This window comes from Eublepharis macularius, chromosome 9 (assembly GCF_028583425.1).
Source record: "Eublepharis macularius isolate TG4126 chromosome 9, MPM_Emac_v1.0, whole genome shotgun sequence".
NCBI lineage: Eukaryota > Metazoa > Chordata > Lepidosauria > Squamata > Eublepharidae > Eublepharis > Eublepharis macularius.
In genome coordinates this window covers 80,374,893-80,394,003 of record NC_072798.1, presented here as the reverse complement: position 1 = coordinate 80,394,003, position 19,111 = coordinate 80,374,893, and the positions used below count along the sequence as shown (strand labels likewise).

The 19,111-nt window shown below is 41.9% G+C and overlaps 1 protein-coding gene across 1 annotated transcript in view; it reads right to left on the bottom strand.

Moving 5' to 3' along the window:
• Positions 1 to 2,430: 2,430 nt before the first annotated feature.
• The window catches only part of KCND2 (potassium voltage-gated channel subfamily D member 2), a 399,252-nt gene continuing 382,571 nt past the window's right edge, over positions 2,431 to 19,111 (bottom strand). The window contains exons 3-6 of the mRNA XM_054988907.1: positions 12,377 to 12,475; positions 8,196 to 8,291; positions 5,137 to 5,378; positions 2,431 to 2,608 (exon numbers count right to left, since the gene is read on the bottom strand). Coding sequence (XP_054844882.1) covers positions 2,431 to 2,608; positions 5,137 to 5,378; positions 8,196 to 8,291; positions 12,377 to 12,475 — 615 coding nt within the window. The remainder of the gene's footprint in view (positions 2,609 to 5,136; positions 5,379 to 8,195; positions 8,292 to 12,376; positions 12,476 to 19,111) is intronic.

Sequence of the window (19,111 nt, the reverse complement as noted above, 5' to 3'; positions counted from 1 at the left end):
TACCTCAGCTCTGCAACAAGATCCGTCCCTTGTTGCAGTTAAGGATGATCGAAGAAGCCCTCTTCACAAGTTACAGTGAACACACAATTTGTACACAGCGTATACTTGGACTTTTAAAAAATACATGTGCTGAGTAACTCTCACATTACATTCAACGCATATACAACTGAATGTGTACAACTGAACAAACCCTATATTGGTACTCTTCCTTTGTTTCAACTGCAAAGTGAATGTGTCAGCTCTTTCTTACAAACAGATGAGCGTGCATTCAGTGTAATGTGTGAATAGGACTACTGAGACGGGATATTCTACAGCCCCTGAAGTATCCCCTATATCTACTCATGCAAGATCTTGTCTTGGGCCTGGTCTTTGAAAACGAGACAAAAATGTGTCGCTTCTAGTATCTTGCCTTTACCCTTTCCTTTCCACCTGATCTCTCAGAGGGATTGCCAAGATGGTGGACGGAGACATAGGCCATTCCTTCATTTTAGGAGCTGAAAGCCTTACATTTCTACTTTTGTTAATAACAACATGATCCAATGGTTTAGGAAAGTGAAATGTGCTATTTCAGATGATATGCTGATTACACTAAACTACAGCAGTAGATGTGGCTGAACTACTGTGGACAAATAGGGAGGAGATGATGATGGAATCTGATGACCAACATCCATTTTTTTAAATATAAACATAATTTGAACGAGAACTCACTTAAGGACATTCTTGGCTTCATACATTAGTGGATTTGATGATCAGATGAAACTGATAATACACTACCAAATAAGACCTCTGTTTTAGAGGAGTTATATAAAGCCATTTAACAATTTCTTTAGTAGTACTTCAAGTTTCATTCACACATTCTTACTCAGAAATATCTTTTTTGCTTCAAGACTTGAAATGATGGGAAGCCACCATGATCTTTAACAGGTTAGTAACTATTAAGAAAGTTACTTCTCCGGAAACAACATTTTAAAATTCCTCTGGACAATGAAACAAAAAGACATATTTTTAACAGTAAAGTCTGTGTATTGATCCTACATTGGTACATCCTTCTATGTCAGTGGTTCGATCCTTCTACTAGATCCAAAGCTTTCCTTTGAGCAACACTCTTTGTTAGGCTATCTTACTAAATGTTCCAGAATTTTGATTTGACCAACAACATTTTGCATAATCTTCAGCAAAACTTAATTGAATGCCTTCCAGTACTCAGCTTCTCCATTAATAGTACACAATATCATTGAGGTTTTAGAGATGAATTAATCACCAAACCATGTTATTGTTACCTGAAAGGAGAACTACATTGTAACATTAAGCTAGGAAGACTGTTTGTTTGTTCAAGAAACAAAAAATATAACCGGTGTTCATAAAAAAGGGTTTCTTAGCTAATTTATGAAAACCCTGGACATTCAGAGAGAAAATAAATATAGCAGAAGGCAATGACTGGTGCTAAAGAATTATGGGGTAATGAGAACCATAAGAAGCATGGTGAAAAAACTAATCTATGATTCAACCAGTTTTGGTAATGAGGTTATTAAATGTTTCCATATTATGGAAAATACTGTACTGTCTATCCATGTGGTCGTGTTATCTGTGTCAGTGAAATTCTGCAGTTATATAACCAAAAGCCTGATTCCTGATACAACAGGTGTAGATTGAATTATTGCAGTTGTAACAGTACCAAGGAAGCAAGAGAAAACAATGTTAAATATTGAATTAACTGAACACCTCAAGTCCACTAATGAGTGTTCGAGTAAGAAATACTTCCTTTTTCCCTCTGAAAGAGGAAGTTATTTGTACAACTACCATGGAACACAAACAATCAGCTTTTTTTTGTAAGTCCACAGAAATGCCCCTTTTCTACAGTAACATGTTATCATGCCTAACCTGAAAAAATAACAGAAGTAAACTGAGATCACAGCTCCAAAGAATTTTCACATGCAATATGGTTGTTTCATTCAGTCAGAATACAAATATTTTATGAGACATTTTCTCTCGCGCGCTCTCTCTCTCTCTTTGAAAGTCAGTTTGTCAACAGGTTCATGGTTTATTAACTGGAAAAAAGATAACACATTATCAAAACATTGTTTCCATCCTGGATTTTGCATTCAGTCGGAACATAAATTGTCTGAATTTTTTTTTTTTAGATATTTTATTAAAAAGATTTTTAATGGAAAGAAGAAGCATCAATGGGAACATTTCATTGTGCTCATAGACTAAATCAAAAGAGTCACAGAAGAGTTTCTTACAGAAAAGTTCAAGTGGCATGTAGAAATTCCATTTGGTTGCTCACTGCACACAACTTAGTACTGAAAACCCAAAATGTTTTGTATCATCAGAACCCTTCAGTCATCTGTTCCTGCTTCACCGAACCAAGGGTTTGCTGTGTCCTTTCTTCCAGAATTCAAGTTCTAAGTGGTCTTTATTCTAAGTGTTTTATAAAGCAGATACTCTGACAATGTTTCCTCCTGAATACTCCGGAGATTCCGGTCTATCGTCTCCCTCTGGTGTGGTCACAGGTGGTGTTGGGATGCTGATTATTGCTGTGGTTACATAAGGCTGCTCACAGTTTAGTTTAACACACTCTTCCATTTTGGCATTTAGACTGGATCTGCTAGAGAAGTTGAAAAAAAACACAACGGGGACAAAAATTATAGAAATGTTCCGTCTGCGGAGTGTTTTTATTTCATTCTGGCCGGTCAAAAACATCAAGGATGCATATAGGATTCAACTAGCAGTGTAGCCCTAAGCAGTTTTATACTAAGTTATATGAAATTCATTGACATTAATGGGCTTATAAAGGTGAAACTTTGCTTAGGTTTGCACTGTAAAATGTCTCCCTCCCTCCCAGTGGTAATTACACTAATTAGTCATGGGGGTGCATTAGAAACTATAATCTCATTGTGTAGAATAAAAAACTATAGTGACCCAAAGACATTCAGATCAGATGAAGTACCAAGGCTGTTTTCTTGACTTCTGATAATACATATCATAGTAAAAAGAGCCCCATGGCGCAGAGTGGTAAGCTGCAGTACTGCAGCCCAAGCTCTGCTCACGACCTGAGTTCGATCCCGGCGGAAGCTGGGTTCAGGTAGCCGGCTCAAGGGTGACTCAGCCTTCCATCCTTCCGAGGTTGGTAAGATGAGTATCCAGTTTCCTGGGGGTAAAGTGTAGATGATTGGGGAAGGCAATGGCAAACCACCCCATAAAAAGTCTGCCAAGAAAACGTTGTGATGTGACATCCCCCCATGGGTCCCCCCATGACTCAGTGCTTGCACAGGGGACTACCTTTACCTGCTTGCCATGTCATCCCAACTGGCTACATTTGCTGACAAGAAAGCAACCTTTAATTTCAAATGACTAACAAAAATCATCTGATCCAAAGACAGTTTTTAAGTTGAGAAATTTTGATTCCATATACACGTCACTCTCCTGTTCACAAAAACTTGGAGGGACCCCCACATATGAGTATAAAGAAGTTTATAAATGTTTATAGGTTGTTAAAATTATGCACAGGGTAGAGAAAGTGGATAGAAGGAGCTTTTTCCCCTCTTCCATAATTCTAGAACTTAGGGGCACCGAATGAAGCTGTCAGGAAATAGGATCAGGAAATACTAAAGGAAATACTTCTTAACTCAATGAGTAATTGAACTGTGGAATTCACTGCCTGTGGATGTAGTGATGGCAACAAGCGTATATGGCTTTAAAAGGAGGTTAGCTATATTTTTGGAGGACAGGTCCATCAATGGCTACTAACCATAATAAATAAAGGGACCCTCCTAGGGTTGCCAGGTCCCCCTGCACTCCCGGTGGGAGGTAGGGGCCCCAGCTCCTACCTTTTGGTCCTGTCCTTCATGTGTGCACTTTGCATGTGCCAGCTTCTGGGCCTGTGCAATAATGTCACTTCTGGGAAGTGATGTCATCACGCAGGCCATGGCTGCCCCAGGAGTGCTCCCATGCTCCACAGGGGGCCCAATTCAGGCCTGAATTGGGCACAGAGGAACAGTCCCCTGCCTAGCAGCAGCCTGATCCGGACCATTTCAGGCCTGAATCAGGCCCAAATCGGCCCAGAACGGGCTGCCACTGTGAGGGGGAGCACTCCCCTCTGCAGCAGCAGCCTGATCTGGGCCGATTCAGGCCTGATCTGGGCTGTTTTGGGCCACGGAAGCACGCCGTGCCACCTGGGAGTGCTTCTGTGAGGTCCATGCCTCCCCTGCCAGCCAGGTAAGTGAGGGCGGGGGGTGGAGGGTGGCAGCGGGGGATCCCCTTCCCCAGCGGGGGAATGGCTACCCTGGACCCTACATATATAGAGGCAGCAAACCTCTGAATACTAGTTGCTGGGGGGCAGCATCAAATGGAAGGCCTCAGCCTCTATGCCTTGTTTCTTTGGCCATCCCGGGCAACTGGTTGGCTGCTGTGTGAAATGGACAGCTGGACTAGATAAACTACGGGTATGATCCAGCAGCCATTACTTATGTCCTTAAGTGCTTGTTGAGATTTGGGTCCTTCGTTGAAGTTTACAGAATCAGTCGTGCATGCAAGAAATCCTCTGCAAGGTCTCTGGGCAGGTTTGCATGTACAGAATTGAAGCTCAGAACAGGGACAAGATAGATTAAGAATGCAGATCTTGGGGATGGGAGCTGTTGATGTAATAAGCCAGGTTTCAGATAGTTTTCAAAATCTTGTTTTAATATGGGCCAGAACTTTCACAGGAAGTGCACTCCAAATCATGAAAGCTCATGCTGGAATAAACATTGTTCGTTTTTAAGTGCCAGCCAGCAGACTCGCTTTATTTTGCTACAAGAGACTGACATGGTTGCCCTTCTGGCATTAAAATGTTCAAAGTTCTGTATGCAGAGGCAGCAAACCTTGGAATACCAGTGCCAGGAGGCAGCATCAGAGGAAGATCTTGGCATCTATGCCCTGGTTTTTGGCCATCTAGGGCAACTAGTTGCTTGCTGTGCTGGATTAGACGGGCCACTGTTCTGATCCATCAGGGACCTTCTTATGTTCAGACACCAACATGTCTTGACTTCATTTAAAAAATGGGCATGTGAATGTATCCAATTCTTCAGCAATTTCAAACCAATTTCTTTTTTAAAAACTGAACTTTTAATCTATTTCAGATTATTTCTAACATACCTGTTAGATAGAGGTGTTCTTTCCATGCATCTGATCTGAATGGTGCTGAGTTCTTGGACGCTACTCGGGTGGCTGCTGGTTATATTGGCGTTTGGGATGTGGAATGTCTTTTTATGTCGCCGTGAACAGCAAGTGCTTGTAACTCCTTGTTGGGAAGAAAGAGAAGGGCTGGACCGCCTGTGGACAGTAGAAACCTCCATGCAGTTTTCTTCATAGGTATGTTCATCCACAAATTCATGATTCTGTTCAACGTGGTTTAGAAAGAAAAGCAGTATGAAAGTTGGAAATGGCCACGAAAAAATGAAGGCTTACAAAGACATGGAGCCTAATCCTGTGCATGAAGTAAGGTTCAGGGTATTAAATGGGGCTTGCTGTCAAGTAAGTGCATTAGAATTTGTCAGCATTAATTTATATAAGATTGTCTTGAAGAAATACAAGTCATAATTCTTCCTCACATCAAATAAACAAAACCCAAACCTGCCCCCCACCCAGAACTAGATTTCAGGCAGGGCTTTTTTCAGTTAGAAAGCGGTGGAATGGAGTTCCGGAACCTCTTGAAAATAGTCACATGGCCGGTGGCCCCGCCCGCTGATCTTCAGACAGAGGGGAGTTTAGATTGCCCTCCGCACCACCTAGCGGCGCGTAGGGCAATCTAAACTCCCCTCTGTCTGGAGATCAGGGGGCAGGGCCACCGGCCATGTGACCATTTTCTCCGAGGGCAACCCACTGAGTTCCACCACCTCTTTTCCCAGAAAAAAAGCCCTGATTTCAGGGGTCTTTGGACTTGAATTTCCTTAACCCCTTATCCTGTTGATCCAATTCTTTTAGAACTAAGGACACTCTTAAAAAGAGACTGTGATATGATCTGGCTGCCTGTTGATCAAAGAACACTAAACCCTCCTTGAAAGTCCTGTCAGGGGGTATTGGGCTATGACCTTGTCTAAAGAAACTCTTTGGATTCCAGTCACCATTTGCCTCCCCACAGCTGATGTACTTTACATACAAATAAATACAAAAAAAATACAAACAAATAAATCTACATTTAAAAAAGAAATAAGAAATGGTTTTAAGGGGAAAGGGAAGAATGGTAAAGGAAAAATATATTCAGGCAGGGCTCATTTTGAGGGGGAACATGCAGGAACGCAGTTCCGGCAGTTCCCCAAAGAGGTCACATGTTAGGTGGCCCTGCCCACCTGACTCTCAGCCATTTGAGCCCGTTTTGGCCTGGAATGAGTCTGAAGCAGCCTGGATTGGGCCTCTGACGGGTGGTGGATCACTCTTCCGCTCAGCAGCAGCCCAATCCTGACCGTTTTGGGCCCCTTTTCAACCATTTTCTGCCCCTTTTTGCCATTTTGGGCCCAATTTTGGCCCTGAATGGCCAGGATTGGGTCCAAAACAGCCAGGATAGGTGATGTCAGGGGTGTGGCATATGCAAATCGGTTAAGCCAATGACACAATTCTGGTGATGTCAAGGAGCATGGCATATGCTAATGAGTTCCTTCAGCTCTTTTTCTATGAAATGACCCCTGTATTCAGGGAAAATAATATTGGATCCTATAAAAGCATGTATAAAATAACGAAAGTGTTAAAGTACTTTCTGCCTTGACCTAGATGACCTAGGCTAGCCAGATCTTATCAGATCTTGGAAGTGAAGCAGGGTTGGCCCTGTTTATTACTTGGATGGGAGAACACTAAGGAAGTCCAGGGTTATGACAGAGGCAACAATGGCAAACCACCCCTGTATGCCTCTTGCCTTGAAAACCCCATGAGAGGTCACCATAAGTCGGTTGCAACTTAATGGCACTTGACACACACACAAAGTGCTTTCAAAAGGGAATGAAAGAGCAACTGCAGAGATTATTACATTAAAAAATCCTTCTTCCACAAATCAATACAATGGCAGCAGTATCAGAAAGGATGTATTGTTGAGATTCTTCGGGTTGAGTTTCCAGGAGCATGTGGAAGTTATGAATATTAAAGTGATATAAAATAATGCAATTGTTTTGTAAGGAAAAGAAAAGGTCTTCTAAACCAGTAACCCATCTTTAATCCCCACCTGTAACACGGGACTCAGTGTTTCAATGCGGATGTCAATAGCCATTCTTAGAGGAAATATATTCTCCTATTTTCTTCATCTACAATTTCAAAATTGTCATACCAATAGTGTGATACAGTTTTGATCAAGCCAGTATGCATTTTGCGGGTCTGACCCAGGGCTGACAATTTCCTGTTGGGAGTGGGGATTTTTTGCCTCTGGATCCTGTTTCCCGCTGTTGCATCAGTGGGAGAAAAACAATGTGGGGAAATGCCATCAATGATAGCGTAATATCACTTCCAGGGAAGTGACATCACACCAGTACTGATGGCACCCACAGTGTTTCCCCTAGACTCCTGCCGGTTGCCAGCCAATGGTAATCCTATCCTGGCCTCCTAGTTGGTCCAATGTGAGGACTCAGAGTCTCAGGCTCAAATCTGCCCCTTCTCCTTTTCTCAGCTTGGTCATATTTTGCCACCAGAACTCACAAATAGTCACAGTTGTTGGCGAGGGTTCTCTATCTAGTGTTGCCTGCCCAACGGTTGGCATGAACACTGTGCCAGTGACTGAATGATTTCCCTGTGGATCTGCCCCCCTCCACTTTGATGCTTCTTCTTACAGACAGAAAGCTCGCAAGAATGAGGATTTGAGAAGAGGACCTCAAAAAGAGGTTTGAAACCAGCAGGCTCCCATCTTGAGAACTATTACTACAGCTCAATGCTGTAGTTACTTTTCCCCCCACCATCCTTTGCCAGCAAACTTTCTGATCAGGCAGTTAATGTGTGAATAGTTATCACACAATTCAGTTTAGATTCAGAGCAGGCCTAATGAAGTCCAAAATGAGCATCGTGTTATACATGTATATGCCTCCAGACGAATCATAGTCCATGAAATTGCCTTTGATAAATATATGCATAATGGCATCATAGTACTTCTTAATTAAAAACAACAGATCAACAGCAGGAAGGCGACACCATATCTGTTTTTCACAGATTACAAAAAAGTTGGAGGTTTATTTTCTTACCGTGGTTTTTTCCAGACAGTGAAGTAGGTGGTGGTGTTGGATTTCAAAGGAAGAACCAGATTTGCAGACAAAGCCACCTTGTTCTTCACCAGATAACTGTTAATAAATGATATTAACACAGTATTTAATGTGAGAATCATTGGGTTTTTGGGCTATGTTTTTGGCTAATTAAAAGTGAATATATAAATACAACTTGCCTGCAGTGTTTCATCATGGAAATGCTGGTCAATATAAAATAAATTATGCACATTTTGTTAATTTAACAAAACTTGCCTTAAAATAATTTTCAACTAGTTTTCTCTAATAAAGCACAGTTCATTTTAGCCAAAGTACTTGGTATTAACACCAGAACTCAAGAAACCATGGAAACAACTGGAAAACGTGCCCCCACAACCAACTCAAAATCACTGAGATGACTTTTTCATATTAGCTTCAATAAAAAATTGGGCATTCGTTTTTCATTTTCCCCCCTCAGTTGATATCCAATAGGAGTTGAACACTATTTATTCAGGGGGCTGTTGAGTCCAGCAGCACTTTGAAACAAATCACTTTATTATAAATCACGTTATATTTTATGCATAGATAGAATGCTAGTTCCATAAGCAAGAGCCTTATTTGCAGTTTTCTTGATCCGAGCTTTTGTTTACAATGACCTCAAACTGCGAGAAACCTAAATAAGAATGACCAATTTTTTTGTCTACATATGGTTTTTCTGTAGGGTTGCCAGGTCCCTATACCCTCCTGGCGGGAAAGGGGGGACCTGACTCTTACCTACAGGTAAGTGCTGGAAGTGACGTTATCGCTCCTGCACTGGCTGTGCTTTGTGGGGCCAATTCAGCCTGGGGGGGGGGACAAAAATTGCCCCCTGAAAAGTATGGAGGGGCATGCCTGCTTGTGGTGCAATGACATCACTTGAGGAAATGATGTCATTGCACCCCACCAGAGCTCATCCACTACACACTTGCCTACACGCTTCACTGGGGGGGAGGTTGCCAGCTGATCAGAAGACAACAGAGCAAACCCCAGGAGACTGCCCACCACCAGCAGGCAACTGGAAACCCGATTTTTCTGTCTCATCTTTTTTTAAAAAAATGCTGTAGATAGCATTTTTATTGGGATTTCTTTATACCGTAAAAAAGTTATTTTAAAAAAACTCAAATCACTCAGCAACTCTTCTTTGCATTAGAAAGAACAGAGCAGATGCTCGAAGAAAACATATAATCAGATATGACATAAACAGTACCTACTGATTTATTAATTGTGGTTTTATTCATTCATCACAGACAATAAACTAAAACTATAGATTACAATAAAAGGAGATGATTGCAACAATATGACATGGGCACAAACTTTAGGAATAATCCAGTTTCTGAAATCTTGATCTCATATATTAAAGATTAAAATTAAAAAATGGCTGTTGGCTGACAATGTGACATCATTTCCAGGGAAACCTGGAAGTGATGTCACACATCATTACAATAAAACCATATTGTTTCCAGCAATTCCTAGGGAGAATTAATATTGCTTCTGGGGTTTTCCTTGGAAGTGATGTCAGCCCTCTCTAAAAATCATAGAGTTTTGGCCAATTCCTGGAAAGGCATGACATCACTTTCAAGTGTTCTCTGAAAGTGATGTAATGCTGTTGACCCCGCCCCCCTTAATGTCCCTGATCCCTGGCAAACCTATTTTCTGCTTACTTAAGTTCTTAAAATGTATTTTTATACCATTATTCATTACTGTTTTATTAAATGGGACACAGTTTTTTTTACCTGCTAGAGCTTTATTTCCTTCTTTTCTATATATCAACAATGAAAACTGTCCCAAGGCTCAGGGCAATCTGGTGTCTGTGATTAGGCCTGTCAACCTGCATCTTCAAGTTAAATGCATTTTTGAAATTTAATAACAACAACAACAACAACAACAACATTCGATTTATATACCACCCTTCATGACAACTTAACACCCACTCAGAGCGGTTTAGAAAGTGTGTTATTATAATCCTCACAACAATCACCCTGTGAGGTGGGTGGGGCTGAGAGAGCTCCTAGAAGCTGTGACTGATCCAAGTTCACCCAGCTGGCTTCAAGTGGAGGAGTGGGGAATCAAACCTGGTTCTCCAGATTAGAGTCCTGCAGCTCTTAACCACTACACCAAACTTAGCTAGTTTGAAATCTACTACTACTAAAAAAAAAACCCACTCTGCTTTCCATGATGATTGACAAGTGTCTCAACATTAAAAATAGTAAGTATTTAAAACATATCAGAATAACAATAACACAACAATTTCAACTACTCCAGTCCTGTTTCGGAGGAATAATCAATAGATCCTAATGCTTGCAAGTTTTACTGAATAAGTACTGAATACACAATAATCTAAAGGTCAGGTGGGAAGTACCCAAATGCACCTTTTGGATGTGGTAGTTCTGCAATCTTGGGGATGTAACGGAAAAGACCCTGCTCTTTCCTGCAGGTCTCACAACCCTTGTTAAGGAAACATAGAATAAAGTTCTTAAAACTGAAGGAGAGTTGACTGAATAAGTAGATGGGTTGTGTGTTGCCTGATGTCCATCCCTCCCCTCTCCCCACGAGTTTTGCATTAGACTGGCTGCTCCCTCCACCTCCAACCCCTTGAGTGTTAATGGGGCAGGGTATATTTTGGGGATGACCATCTTGAGTTTTAGCGTATGAACTGAATTTTATCATTGTATAATTTTATATGTTTTATGCATGTCTTAATGTGTTTTAACCAGGTTGTTACTCCGCTCTGAGCCCGCCGTGGGGAGAGTGGACAAAAAATTGAATAAATGAAATGAAAATGAATGAAATGAATGTACTGCAAGTCATGAAGAGCAGCGCAGGAAGGGTAAGAGAAGCAACAAGGAACTAATCAAGACATAGGCTGCTTCCACATACGTTGGATAATCCACTTTCAATACTCTTTAGTGAACATTTGAAACTGATTTTCCATGTGTGGAACAAAAAATCCACTTCAAAAGGATTGCAAAAGTGCATTGAAAGTGCATTATTCAACATGTGTGGAAATGGCCAAGGTCACACAACCACAGCAATCCTAGAGTTACAAAATTCTAAGTCCATTAGAATCAACGGCTTTAGGATGGTGTAACTCTACTCTGAAACAAAGGCATGAAGCTTCTTTTTACTGAGCCAGGTCAATGTTCTAGATAGTTCAGAACTCTCAGCATATTCATACCACATGAAGCAGCATCATACTGAGACAGGCCATGGAGTCTGCTCTGTCTGGCAGCTGCTCTCCAGCATCTTCTGCCTGATCCTTTAAGCCAGAGAGGCCAGGAATTGAATGCAGGGCTTCCTGCATGTAAAGCAAATGCTGTACCATGGAGCCACAACATTTTTGTCCATTATGGAATGCACTGGAGGCAAGCTGGCTGTTTTCTCTTTTGGTATATAATTTAACAGGGTTTTTTTTCAGTGGGAACGTGGTAGAATGGAGTTCTGGCACCACTTAAAAATGGTCACATGACGGGTGGCCCCGCCCCCTGATCTCCAGAGGGGAGTTTAATTGCCCTCCGCGCCACCAAGCTGCACGGAGGGCAATCTAAACTCCCTTCTGTCTGGAGATCAGGGGGCGGGGCCAACTGGCCATGTGACCATTTTCACCTAGGCCAATTTAAACTTTAAAAAACTCCCCCCTTGTTCCAGCTCACCCAAAGTGACGCCATTGTGCGGTCTTGAGTTCCACCACCTCTTTTCCCAGAAAAAAAGCCCTGTAATTTAATAAGCATGGGTACAAGTAGTGGGGGAGGGGGGGACTGCATTTTGTATGGTGGTCCCAGACTCTTGAAGTTCACCAGATGAAATTTGTTATTGGAGCTGAGCAGGGGAAGCGGACGCTCCCTTCCCCCAGGGATTAGCTGATGGGCATTCGGAAATTTCCCACCAAGAAACCCATTTGCCTGACCTGCAGATGTGCAATTCTACAGCAAGTTACTTTATTTCAGTGGGCTTAGACTGGGATATCTCTGCATAGGATTGCCCCATTAGACTGCTAACAACAATTATGCCTCGCTTAGTCTGAAAGCTAACTGGCATGCTATGCTGGGAGCTGGAGTGACTTGTTCCGCTGCAAAGCAAAGCAAAACAGGGACATTTGGGCTATGATTAAACAGGGTTCCTGGATTTGGAATGCAAACGCTCATTACCTGCTGCAGCTGGTTACTGAGTAAGCCATTTCTTTTACTCTGCATGTAAGCATTCGCACTCCCGCTCTTTGCGGCACGGATCCGAGCAAGTCTGGCTTTCTGTGCAAAGGGGGGAAAAATGAGGAAGAAAGAAATTCATTACTTGTCTTTGTATCCATCTTTCAGAAAATTACACCGCTAATGCAACTATTATGACTATCAAAGCACCTAACTATGAAGGAGCTCTTTCAGCTGGGCTCTCAGGTGCCAAGCCTCAAAAGTATTTCCAACATTTATAATGCAAATGAGAGAGGAGCATTTGTTTCTCACCATGCATCAGCCAACAAGAAGAATGAATGGTGTTTGGAGTCGGTGTTTACATACATTTTCACATTAGGTATTTATTCCCCCTTTTTTTACTCTCAGTGTGATCATGTCTGTGCTCATATGTCAAGGTCAGGAGTATAGCTTTCATCTTGCGTTAATTACACCGCTTTTGATTCCTCCATTAAAGGTTTCTTCAGGGAAAGGACAATAGACCAAAAGAACGCATAGCTGTTCAACTGCTGTGAAGTGTCACATATAATTACTCAGAACATTCTGATTTGCAGAGGAACGTCTGCGTAACACAATGAGACCTAAACCAGTGGTTTTCAGGTTGTTTGCGCAATGGGACAGGACGTATGAAAAGTAGTATACACCACTGTCTGGTTTATGTTATTTGCCTTGGATATACTCCAAAACATTGAAAAATTCAAAGGAAACCCTTTAGGCGTAAACAGTTGATTTTTAATTGTTAAGGGAATCTAGGAATCCCCACCAAAGCTAAGGCATCACAAGCCACACATAAATGCAAAACATTTTTTGAGTTTTTTCAGGTACAGAAGTCCAAGGCTAGGAGAAAGAGTGACCTAAATGAGTCAATTTAGTTGATAAAGCTGGTGTGCTGTCTCTTTTCTACAGAATTTAATGCTGCACTTGACTAGCAACTGGAGACATGCTCTTTTGCGTGGTGTGACGACGAATGCCCAAACGGGAAACATGAGCCAGTACTGCAACCCATTTAAGAAGCCTATTTTTCTTTGCCATGTGATTGAACACTTAGGTAGCAATTTAAAAAAGCAGGGTCTTCTAAGGTGAAGGAAATGGTTGTCAGTGTTTCATACACAGCCACTTGGAAGAAGTGGGATTCTCTTGTCATCTCAAAGGTGACGGCGATCAAGAACCATGATGCCCACCCAACTTTGCAGAATGCTGAAAATTTACGCTAGTGCACCTCTGTGTTATAAAGCATCCATAACCATGGGAACAGGATATTGCAGCACCAAATGAAACCAGGAAGATCCACAAAGTATGGGCAGGACTGGATCCTACCATAAAATAAACAGCAATGTGTCCCCACATATTTTGTTGCACCGTAACATTCGCTATATAGCTTGGCTTGGCTTCTTGAATACTTGCTCTTTACCTTTTCTACTTTCAGATCTTCAGACTTTCGACTTATATGGACTCCCACAAGTGTGCTGCATGCTTCCTTTTAGAGATTTCTCCTTTCAGGAGGTGAACCTGACCTCTGTAAACTCGGTGGCTTTCTCTGGGGCAGCACCCACTCTCTGTCAAAGGGACATTGGGCACCTTCCTTGGTCATCCTTCAGAAACTGAAGAAGGTACTCTAATTCCAGTGAGTTTTGCGTAACTAACAGCACACTTCTAAGTACAGTCATGTCTTTCTAAGACCACTGAAGTCAATGAGTTTAGAAGGGAGTTCGGATTAGGACTGAGGATTGCACTGCAAATTTCACCACTATTGAGCTATATTGATACTGCACATTGTTATAGGGTTCCTCTGCTGATGGGTTGTGCTGCTGGTAATTTTTTCCTTCATTTATTGGACAGGAAGAGTTTGTATTTTGGAGAGGTATATTTGTGGTAGGGGTATGTTTTTTATTTTATTATGAGGTTTTATTACTGTTCTTTTTCACTGCTTTGTTTTACAGTTCTGTTTTGTCATGTTGGGGGAAACTGTTTTGTGTATAGAATAATGGTAGAAGTTGCTAAAACAAATGACAAACAACACTGTCGTTTTGGGAATTTCCAGGACTGGGGATGGCCAATCTCTGGGAACATTTTAATATGCAAGTAAGAGGTCTGGACTCTTCAATCGCCTCACAGCAAGTAAGGGTCTATAACAAAGATACATTTGCTTTTAAAAACAGTTACAGCAGAACTGATGACACTTTTTTAATTATAGCAAATACAACACACTGTTAAATACACCTCCTCTTGCAATTTGACTCTGAATGCATCTCAGGTTGAACCTTTGAACTTTGCTGAATGAAGTCTCTCCCCAACTTCTCAATGTCTATTACTTACCCAAATCTCAATTGTATCTCTGCTTTGATCCTTCCCAGTTCTATGATTTTAAGTGGCAAAGAAGATAATCTTCTTTCAATAGGGGTTTTAGCACGGAAATTGATCCCTGGTCCTGGGCTGATTCCAATGCATGAAAAATCCATTTTAAATAGAATGCAAGGAACACTTAAAGGAGTCACCTCAGAGATGCCATCGCCTTCAATGTAGAACTTCTGAACTTAAAATCTCACTTCTGAGGATTTCTTATATGGGGCTTTTCCATACCTGCAAGGTCTGAGGCAGTTCCAGAAAAAAATTATAGGATGTGTAACAATGGGATGTGGTAGAGTTTAGGCGGTCATAGAGATAGAGAAAAAAGTACTAAACCGCTGTATTGCCCTGTCTTTTTATTGGGCCCGACCAACATTACTTAAAACATTGTGGAAGCTTTCAAGCTTATCAGAACTCTGCATCAGATCAGATGTTACAAAAATCAATAAAGGAGGCTATAAACAGGGGGGGAAAGGATGGCGATGGCCCTCTTCCCTGAGTGTTCATTTCCGCTCCCTGGCTGAATCCACACACCCGCGGAGCGTCCCGGCGTTGCGCTAAATGTTCGCTGAACACCTGGAAGTGTAGCGTCTTTCTAGCACGATTTCTGAATCACGCTAGAAAGACGCTACACTTCCGGGTGTTTAGCGAACATTTAGCGCAATGCCGGGACGCTCCGTGGGTGTGTGGATTCAGCTCCTGTCTCTACATATGGATTTCAATGTATTGATGTTGTCTGAAGAGGGCTAGTGTATGCTTGGGGATCAGGTGGACAGGAAAAAGAACATTTAAAGTGAAATCCTAAGAAGAGTTACCCATTGGACTTAGATGGGAATAACTCTGCTTAGGATTGCCCTGCTATTTGGCGTAACTCTCTCATACACTTATTTATTTATTTATTCAACTTTTAGCCCGCTCTCCCCACAAGCAGGCTCAGGGCGGGTCACAACAAGGATAAAACAGTAAATAGAAATAGAAATACATTTACAGCAATCAAACCAATCAAACCACATCAAAATACAGCACCCTCAAAATTGTGACTCGTTCTGTTTGTCCGTGCCAAGAACCATGCAGAGGAGGGGGTTTCAGATGTTCTGGTCAGATCTTCTCATGAGGGGTGTGTGTAACCATGCAACCCCCCTTAACAGAAGACAGGCAGGAAGGCTTATCAGATGGAGACCAGGCTGGCCTCAGCCATACGTCTGGCGGAACACTCAGCTAGATGTAATCTTTTGCAGGTACTGCCAATGGCTAATTATTGTTGTGGGTCTCATGTGTATTCCTCCCTGTTCACTTGCGCTCCACGTGCACTCCACTCAGTCACGTAGTGAACAAGTGAACAGGGAGGAATACACATGAGTCTGTTCACTTGACAGTCAAGTGTAATTCGTCACTTGTAGCTTGGCCGTTAGTGGAATAACTGGAAGACAGTTCTACTCTATGGGCTGGAAGTAGACTAAATGAGCAATTTCCTCTGATCCTTCCTGCTGTGCCCCCCCCCGAAACATTCCTCTTATGTTCTGTTTCATTGTTCCTTCAAATTTGTATTGAATTTTTGCTAATGTTATGTCTTTGTAAACTTGCATTTCTTTACCTTATGACATTGTTTATTGAAAAGTCCTTGATATTGACTGTGCTAATCTTGCTCTATGTAATCCGCCTTGAGTCTCAGTGAGAAAGGCAGACTATAACTGACATCAATCAATCACTCACTCACTCAATCAATAAACTTAATAGAGATCAATGGGCAGGGGAGGGGAGGGGCAGAAAAGTTAAATTCAGAGGAGGTCAAAGGGGAGGGGCAGAAAAGTTAAATTCTAAAATTGGAAAATTAGGCCAGATCCAGCCCCGTTTTTCTCATTCTATAATTCTAATGCTGATGCGAGTGTAATTTTGGGACAGGTATCCGCCTTCTTTCCCTCCTCCCACCGAATATCCCATGAGAAAGTGTAACATTCAAGTAGATGACAAGAACACCAAGGACGACAAAGAAGACCACCCAAAAACAATCAGATAAAAATAGGAGCTTAAGCTACTAACGGTGCAATCCTAAATAAAGTTATTCCAGCTTAAGTTCATTGAAATCAAGTTCAAGTTAGCCTTTATTGGCATATAGCAGCAATTCAGGTTATCATTGAAATCAATAGGCTTAGACTGGAGTCACTCTCCTTAGGATTGTACTGTAAGATATGTAAACTGAACATCAGGAAGTCATATGTAAAGATTATAATGATAAAGAAAATTTTCTTGAGAACAAATATGTAGCAGATAATACAAGAGTCATTCTTTGTGAGAAGCTGTACCTTTCTCCAGTACTTTTCACAGCTGAATCCCTACTTAGGAGTTGGACCCACCTGTCTTGAATTTGTTTTTATACTTAAGTCACCTGCTTTTAATGCCTGAAGTCAATTTGAGAGAAATATTTTTTTTAAGTGTCAATCCAGGCCTACTTTTAGAATGCAACATCAAGCAAGGAGGATGGGCCTCCTCTGAAATATACTTCCAAGGAGACTGGAGTGTTCATTTTCTAAGGAGATACCCAGGGAGTTTCTATCCCAATCCCTGCAATGTTAGGGAAGAAAAGAAATCGTTAATGGTGCACCATGACAGTATTTCTTGAATATTGTCCATGGGTAGAAGCAGAAGAATCATTGCATCACTCAAATGCACTTCCTATGAAGATCTACTTTAGAGAGTCATCAAATACATCCACATTCTCTATTCTTAATAGTCTTGATAGTCAGGGCTTTTTTTCAGCTGGAATGCAGTGGAATGGAGTTCCAGAATCTCTTGAAAATGGTCACATGGCTGGTGGCCCCACCCCCTGATCTCCAGACAGAGGGGAGTTTAGATTCCCCTACGCGCCACGGCGTGGAGGGCAATCTAAACTCCCCTCTGTCTGGAGATCAGGGGGTGGGGCCACCAGCCATGTGACCATTTTCTCTGAGGGTAACCCACTGAGTTCCACCACCTCTTTTCCCAGAAAAAAAGCCCTGTTGATAGTCATGTACTATTTGGTTTGGACACAGCCACTATGCTGTTTCATTACAGAGCTGGTTCTAGAGGTCAGCCTGTTACCAGTTATTTACTTTTTGGACAATGAATGGGAGATAGAGATTGAGTGACTGTCAAAGACTTTGGGAGCTGTAATCTCAGTGAAATAGCTACTGGCCTCATTAGAGTGCACCAGTCTTTAAGGGTACAGAAACTAGCTGTCTGGAGCAGCCCCCATGTAGAAGCAGATTCAAGTGGTCTTCGTAAGACTGTCTTCAGATTGACAGAAGAGTCCCCAAGTGATGCTGGCCTAACGTATGCTATGCTGGGTTAATGCAGTGTAGAGCATAATGCACCACATTAGAGAGTTACTGCATGATGAAGGATTTGTTGCTGTACAGAGAGTAAAAGTCAAGTGACAAAACTGGTCATGTCATAAGTAGAGTGAGGTGCAAGCTTTGCAGAACCATTTTACTATATACACAGCTCACCCAAGAATGAGTCCAAATAAATGAAATATCTGATTACCCTGCCATTTAAAGGCATTCAATATTTGATAATAGAAGGCAGAACTATATGTTACATGAGAGATGTGTAACTGGATCTCCCATTTGTTTGCTAATGATAAAAAGCAGCTGCAAAGGTGACTAAGCAGGAGTAGAAGAAGAATGGGAATTTTCTTCAGCATCGCTTGCCTGACAGACATTATCTTTTTCTCTTGGTGGTGGAGATTGCTATCAAGTCATAGTTGACTTATGGCAACCCCTGGTGGGGTTTTCACAGCAAGAGACTAACAGAGGTAGTTTGCCACTGCCTGGCTCTGCAGCCCTGGTCTTCCTTGAAGGTCTCCCACCCAATTACAAACCAAGACCGGCCCTGCTTAGCTTCTGAGATCTGATGAGATCAGGCTCACCTGGGCTATCAAGGTCAGGGCATCTTTTGCGCCTAAGGCACCAATATATGTTGCCCTCCTGGGCAGTTTTCATCTTTTAACAATGCAACGGGAAATAAAACCACAAGTCTCTTACACAATGGGTTAGATTCAAACTAAATATTCCATCAATGGAACAGAATTTTCCTTCCTCCTTCCTCCCATTGCAGCTTGCTCATCTCCATGGAACGCTGCTCCTGGGAAGACCGGGAGGAATGACTTGGGAGGGGGGCTGCAGTGAGAAAGGGGCTAATTTAGTCTGGATCTAGCTCAGTGTGTAGTTTAACTCGTAGTGATATGCTTCATTGTACCTTATAGCAAGGCCAACCCTGATTCATCCCAAATATGCTAAACCCTCTATTACTGTCACCAATTTGAATAATGGGAGCTTTCTATTGATAAGTGGCTTTGTAACATAATTTCTGTAT